At 37.6% G+C, this 7412-nt stretch overlaps 1 protein-coding gene across 1 annotated transcript; it reads left to right on the top strand.

Moving 5' to 3' along the window:
- Positions 1-4786: 4786 nt before the first annotated feature.
- Positions 4787-6254, top strand: LOC119069987 (E3 SUMO-protein ligase ZBED1-like). The gene is made up of 4 exons (XM_037174228.1): positions 4787-4898; positions 5020-5208; positions 5270-5456; positions 5517-6254. The coding sequence occupies exons 1-4, from the start codon at positions 4787-4789 to the stop codon at positions 6181-6183; spliced, it is 1155 nt and encodes a 384-aa protein (XP_037030123.1). The 3' UTR covers positions 6184-6254.
- The last annotated feature ends 1158 nt before the right edge of the window (positions 6255-7412 follow it).

Genomic DNA, 7412 nt, shown 5'->3' with positions numbered 1-7412 from the left:
GTATTTTAACCACTTTCCTCGATTCGTAAACATTTTATTTGTGTGCACATGATCAGTTGGCTCGACGTTTTATCTTCCTCACTGACAGAAAAACGCAAGAAGATTAACGAAATCCGTAAAATGTATGAACGAGGGGCAAGGTAACAGCCTTGTTTTGGTGGTGTGATCACAGTTTTTAAGATGCATGATGCTTTGCTGTAAAGCGTACATTTAGGCGTTTTTTAAATACTGGATTTTAGTTTACTTTTGATATCGTTCCACCATAATCCTTTTTACAAACACAGGACCACAATAACGACTTCGAATGTGTTAGCTTTCAACAGAAAATAGATTTGGTTGTATTGACCAGCTCTGAGAAAACTGAGCAGTTTACGAAAGTTTGGTCGAACTGCTGACTTTGAGCTGCTCAAACGACTACAACCAAAACTAATTTTTATTTAAAGCTAACACATTCGTGGTCGTTATTGCGGTCGTACATTTCTCAATAAGGATTCTAATGAAAAGATGTCATCGAAAATGGAATAGGAGACACACAAATGTAGGCTACAATTTTAGCTAAGTACCGATGCCTCTTAAGGAGCATCATTTTCATCATCGATTTTGACAACTATCGTTCGATTACAAATTCTGCTTACTTCGTGTGAGTGCGCTTTGCTTCAGAAGGGGTAGATAAATAAAGCTGTAGTTATAGTTGTTGGACACTATAATGCTATGTTGCTAAAATCTAAAAATATTTTTAAGCGTTCGAAACCATCGACCCTATCGTTCAGCAATGTCATGATGATTTGAAAAATCTTACTTTTGGATGGGCGAAATTTCATTCGTATACCTCAGATAAATTTTGTCCAGCGTTCGTGAATTTGGCTAACAGCGGTGAAGTCCGTCAAGTTCGAAAAATTACTGCTAATGGTAATCTGAGCATCCGAAAGTACGATTATTGTGATTTTAAAGAAAGTCTACCGGATGGCGAAAAGGAAAAAGCAGAACTAGCAGCGCTAAAGAAGTTCAACAAAAATTTTTTGTTTCTTTTGTTTAATAATAGAATTACTTACTTTGAACATTTTATTACTGGCCATCTTGAATACTGAATAGAGTCAATCTCTTGGTCACAATAATTTGGTGTTTCTTCTTAAGTTACCGTACACAAATGACAAATCACTCAACTGAATTAAAACTTTTGGTCGTCATTTGCATAAAACCTCCGAAGAGTCAGCATCATCATCAAGCTTAGTGGAAAATGCTTTATTTGATACACCTCGTGTAATGTCACTCGAAGCATTTTTGATTCTTAGAATCACAATTCCTTAATTTAGGGTTGTGACGGCACAGGGGGAATCGTTTGTAACTCGTGATGAAAGCGGAATTTTTCGTAAGCTTGTCATGATCACTTATAACAAAAAATTGTATATCTCAACTCAGTGACGAAAAGTAGAAATTTCGTTGGCTTTTTTTGGAAAAACGTTGCTTGCATCTCGGTGATATAGTATATTTTCTGTTCGTTTCTTGTAGACGAAAACTGTCAATGAGTTGGTAAATGTAAGAAAAAGTTGAACTAGGCGTCAGCTTGTCCCAGCGAGGCAAAGCCATTAACATTCTCAATTAACTATTAAGTGATTACGAGTACTAGACGTTACTTTAGAGTAACCGCTGAGAACTTTATAGTCACCGCTCGTTGCTTAAAATTAACTGCTCTTTACCCAATAGTCAACACTCATTAGTAAATAGTCACTTCTCGGTACTTAATAGTCATTGCTCAGAACTAAATAGTCCCAGCTCAGTACTAAATAGTATTGTCCTGAAATTTCGACGACATGAGTATCGGCGACTTCCTGAAGAAACGGCGAGTAGTCGCCGTTTCTTCAGGAAGTCGCTGTTTCTTCAGGAAGTCACCGTTTCTTCAGGAACTCGCCGTTTCTTCTCGTCGTTTCTTCAGAAAATCACAGTTTCTTCAGGATGTCGCCGTTTTATGTAAAAAGCGCTGACTTTCTGTGAAAACGATGACTTCCTGAAGAAACAACGAGAAGAAACGGTGAATTCATAAGAAATAACAAGTTCCTGAAGAAACGGAGACGGAAGGTTCTAATCGTTTTTTCAGGAACTCACCATTTCTTCTCATCGTTTCTTCGGGAAGTCAACGTTTCTTCATAAGGCCAAAAACCAAATTCTATCGTCTCTATATATGAAGTAGAAATTCTATCGTCTCTATACAGAAAGTCGATAATAAGCGATTTGGCGGTATCTTTTTGGCAGTAACTTTTTGGTTGTTGAATAGTCTTGCTGTAATAATCTTTCTGTATTGAATACCAACCATAAGGAAGTAATCCCTTTACGAATTTTCATTGTACATAAACAGCGTTTTAACACGCCGAGCGATCCCGTCTGTCCGTCTGTCCGTCTGTCTGTCTGCACGATAGCTTGAGTAAAACGCATCCGATCTTGAAAACTCTTTTTTTTCCCGTTTGGTAATGTCAAAAGACAGGCTAAGTTCGAAGATGAGTGATTTTGGATCGACCCCTCCCGAGCTGTGGCCCAATAAGTGCTTTACGGTTTTTCGAAGATATCTCCGGACATTTAAACGTTAAACTCGTAAATGATACGTCAAATAAAAGGTATTTACAATACCGATCGACAAAAAAAAGTTTATGGAAAGCGGATGACCGACTCGTGAGTTAGACCCCTTGGTGTGGAACAGGCACAGGGCGGCAACAGACCAGAGAGCCGCCGATTTTCAGCCGGCCGAAAACGGCGGCTGACGGCTAAAACGCCCGCCGCCGCCGCCGGTGTTTTTGGTCGGCTAAATGCGGCTAGCCGCCGACAGCCGCCGCCATTGCTTTAAGTCGGCTGACTCGGCGGCTGTTATCTTTTTGTTTGTATATAAATTAAAATTTTTGAATTTTTGAATTGAAAATTATAACAACCTATTTAAATTACTACATCTGTTTAACATTTTAACTTGTTTTGATTGATCAAATCAAGCAAAACAACAGCAAGAAGTTTTACTTGTACAAATTCAGCAACACACAAACTCCAAGCAATGTTTGCATGGTGTTACTGCACTATCATCATATGAAAACTTACACACACGTACTCTAGTAGAGTAACTCTACATTGTAGTCTTTAATAATTCGGCTATTGTTTAACAATAATTGTTATCATCTAATTGTTTCAGAAATCTGAACCATCAGTGTAAAAACGGTTCTCTAGAGTGAAGCATTTCTTAGTGTTTATATCTGTACGTACTATGTTTAAACTAAAAAGCATTGAGTTAAAATATAAATATTCATTCAACGACGATTTAGTGCCGATAAAATATATTCCCGACTGTGTGAAAGAACTTAAAATTGATATTTTCAAATTAAAAAGAATACAAATACAAAGTGAACACGACAAAGACAAAGGTGCTGTTGAGCTCTGTGTGAAATTGCAAAACAAACTTTGTTCACATCTTGAATATTTTGAAGACAAAATCCGTGCATATTTTAGTGATAACAAGAAAGAGGATGCATTTGTGACCTACTACACAGATCAGTTTTAAATATTTAATTTCTACAGTCGATTTTTCAAGGTCAGTTGATAACAATAGAATCTTCTGGCATTGTTGCGTTTTAAATAATTCTTCGAGTCAATGTGCATGTCACCTCAATCAAGAACGGTTTTTTTTAAAACTTTTCAAACACAATTTCTTCAGAAATGCATACGGTTTTTCCATGGGCATTTTTCCTAAAACTTTCGCAATTTGCAAATTACAGAATGACAACGGCTAACACAGACAAAAATGATCCGCCAGCAGACGAAATTGTCTATGGGAAAGACTTATCTATTCGTCTTGCCTCCTTGTGCACCGGTGAGAATCCTTCACTCAAAAACTACTTTGGCTTACTAGTTCGGTCTGATCGAGTTATCGATGTGAAGCATAAATACTGCAAAGAATGCCTGAGTCAAGAAAAGATTACTCGGTAGGAAACTGCAACAAGCATTTTCTTTATCTACGCGAATTTTAATTTTTTGATTGTTTACCTGGCTCGTTTAAATTTTCAGCTACTCTACAAGGACGTCGACTGGAAATTTAAGAGGTCATCTTGAAAGTATTCACGGAATTGTCATTCACTCACAAAAAATTTAAACAAATCAAAGAAAAATTTCGGAAATGCTTTTGAATAAGGATTCAAGCATAGCAAATGTTGCTAAACGCGATAAGAGATATTTACTGGCGCGGCAGTTATGTTTGTGGTTTTGTCGTGACCTTGTTCCGTTCAATAACTCAAGAAAACCCGGAATGAACGAGTTTTTCCGATGGGCAAATATTATCGACAAGACTGAATTTTTACCGGATAGTTCCACTTTGGCTGGTACCGCACTGAACGATGTTTACTCAGTCGTTTACAACAAAGTTCAAACGATTTGTAAAACCGAGCTACCGAACGTTTTGGGCACGTCTTTCGATTTTTGGAGTGACAATGTTAGACGATTGTCATACATAAATTACTGGATTAATTGGATAGACTCCAAATATCAGATGCGGTCTATTTGTCTGAAAACGGATTATTTTCCGCATCCACACACCGGCGAAGAAATTGCCAAGTCTTTCGAAAGCGTCAAGAAGGAGTTTGGTCTCAATGAGAAAATATTTCGTGCATGTACAGATAATGGTTCGAATGTCAAACTGGCATGTAAAATTCTTAATCTAGATTGGAAATCATGTCTGGCACATGATGTTTCGTTATTGGTATCGGTGGACTTGTTACATCATGAGGAAATGGAGAGTCTCCAGCTATTACAGACAAAAATGAAAAATATCAATAAGGCATTGATGTACAAATATGAAGATTTGCGGAAAACGCATGATGACGAATATAACAAAACCCTCTATCGTATATTCAGCGAGCTCGAAAACATATGTAAGTTGGATTTTTCCAATGTTTTTTTTTAAGTCAATTATTATCTACCAACCAGAAAATAGTGGCGATGAATGTCGTTTGCACCCTTTTGATTGTTTCACGTACTCCTTCGTAATTTCAGCTGAACTATTGGAAACATCAGAATTCATAATCTCAGATTTTGATATAGAAGAAGATGATGCTGAAATAGTGAAACGATTTTCTACCGATCAAGTGAGACGTGCCACTCAATTTACAACGATAAAGAATTCAAATGCGACCCGTTGGAACAGTTTTCTGACTATGCTGAATAGCTTCGACAAAAATATAGGCAAGTTCGAAATTTCTTTTCATTTTAACATTCTAAGGTTGGACTCATTGTCTGGTTGCAGATGTTATAAACAACTGCCTGGAACGGGCGAAGAAGTACCACTTGATTTTATCGGACACGGAGCATAACGTCGTAAAGGAATTTGTTAAAATTCTTGGTGTATTCGAAAAAGCCACAGACGTATTCCAAGGATCGAAATATGCAACGCTCAACATGACGTTAATTTTTTACATTGAGATAAAAGAGAAGTAAAATTTACATCAAAGCATTGTAAGTTTTCGAATTCTCTATGTCAATCTCTGTTCTAGCTTAAATAAACTTTCGAAAGAGAAGTCTTTATCACCACTCGGTAGACGCGCCGTTACGATACTTTTGGACAACTTTGATAAACGGTTCAAATTGGACGATGATATGGTCTTGGCGGCATTTTTAGATCCGTCGATGCAGCACTTAGGGCAAATTAAAGACTATTTTACTAAAAATGATATTGACGTTGCTGAAATTTTGCTTGATAAGTGGCAGAAGTACGAATTATCGCTAAGCGAAGGTAAATCACAGTCTTCACAGTCGGATGAGAAACAAGGACGCAAAAGAGAATCAACACAGCAAATGGGAAATGATGTCAAACGAATTCGATTAGAATTAATCGAAAAGCATTGTGCAGCTAGTGCAGCAGTTTCAGATTCTCCTATCAATTGTATTAGGAGGGAATTGAGCAAATACACCTCGGTGATAGGTGTTTTGGAGGACCCATTAATATGGTGGGCGACAAATCAAAAACAGTATCCGTACATGAGTACAATCTCAAAAGTAATTTTATCTTTTATGGCAACCTCTGCTATCGTTGAGAGATTCTTTTCGGTAGCAGGAATTCTGATGACAAAACACAAATCTAACTTAAATCCAATTACGATGCAAAAAATTTTATTCATTCATGAAAACTTTGATCTCGTCAAGGAGCACTTCGAGTTTTAGTTCTCTATTTTTAGTATTTTTAGTATTAACTTTAACTTTATAATCGAACCTATGAATGTGTTCAATCGTTCTTCGAATAAATCTTAAATTTTTTGTAATAATTGTTGCTGTTGTTATTGTAAGACAAATAATACTACAGCCGCCGCCAGCCGACTTTTTAACCGGCGGCTAGGCCCAGTCGCCGCCTCCTCTTTTAGAACGGCTAAGCCGACTCAGCCGCCGGCCGCCAGCTCTTTTGGGACGGCTAGACGCCGCCGACGATTTTTGATCGGCTCTCTGGTCTGGGCGGCAAGCAGTTTTTGCTTGTAGGTCGGCCACATTTGAACATATTTCGTCTGTTTTAGCTTTATTAGATAGGTATTGACCGTACCAATCAGGGAAATTTTTTTTAATGAAATTATGTTCTCCGGAGCGTGAGCTAGGTCTCTTGGAGTGAGCTCTTATCTGGCTACTCGGAAGTACAGTGAACGTGGTGTATTTTGACAATATCTCGAGTAAATTTTGACCGAATTTCATGAATTTTTTTTTGTTTGAAAGGTATTAACGAATGTAAAGCGTCGGTACTATTTCCGGTCTCCTAACAAAATGGCTGCCGGCGGCCATATTGGATTTTATTAAAAGTGATATATCTTGAGAAAAATGGTACTTAGAGAGTTTCTGTTAACATGGAAATAATTTGTTATGTGTGTGGGGTGTTTCAGGGATTCCATATATGGACATCTATATATACCTATATACAGCTATATTGAGCTATATACAGGCATATAGAGCTATATAATATCATATTTTTCTGTAAAATGTTTATTTACAGTGAAATATAGGTAAATATAGCGGTACATAGCTGTTTAAATAGGAATTTATGAAATTTGTCTTCGTACGGGGCTGTCTGTATTGCCTCCGGCAATTTATTTGTATATGATAACAAGGCAAAGAGTGGATAATGTAAGTGATTTTAAAGGCTTTTGACACGAATAGGTGTTTCGTACGGGTCGGCGTTAGCTATGTTTTTTTCGCGGATTTGGCATCTCTAGACAACCACAATAGGTTTCCCCTTACTCAGGGAGTCCAATTCGACGTGTTACAAACGTATGCGTAAACCTATAAGACCCCAGTACTTCGTACGGGTCTAATGACACAGACTATTTATGACACGATGCGAGAGAGAAAAAAATTAACTCCTAAGTTACCGACACCGTTCCTGCGCCCGGCTCGCATTGCGGCCCTCCGCT

Source organism: Bradysia coprophila, assembly GCF_014529535.1.
Source record: "Bradysia coprophila strain Holo2 chromosome X unlocalized genomic scaffold, BU_Bcop_v1 contig_42, whole genome shotgun sequence".
NCBI lineage: Eukaryota > Metazoa > Arthropoda > Insecta > Diptera > Sciaridae > Bradysia > Bradysia coprophila.
This window is presented reverse-complemented; position numbering and strand designations above follow the sequence as displayed.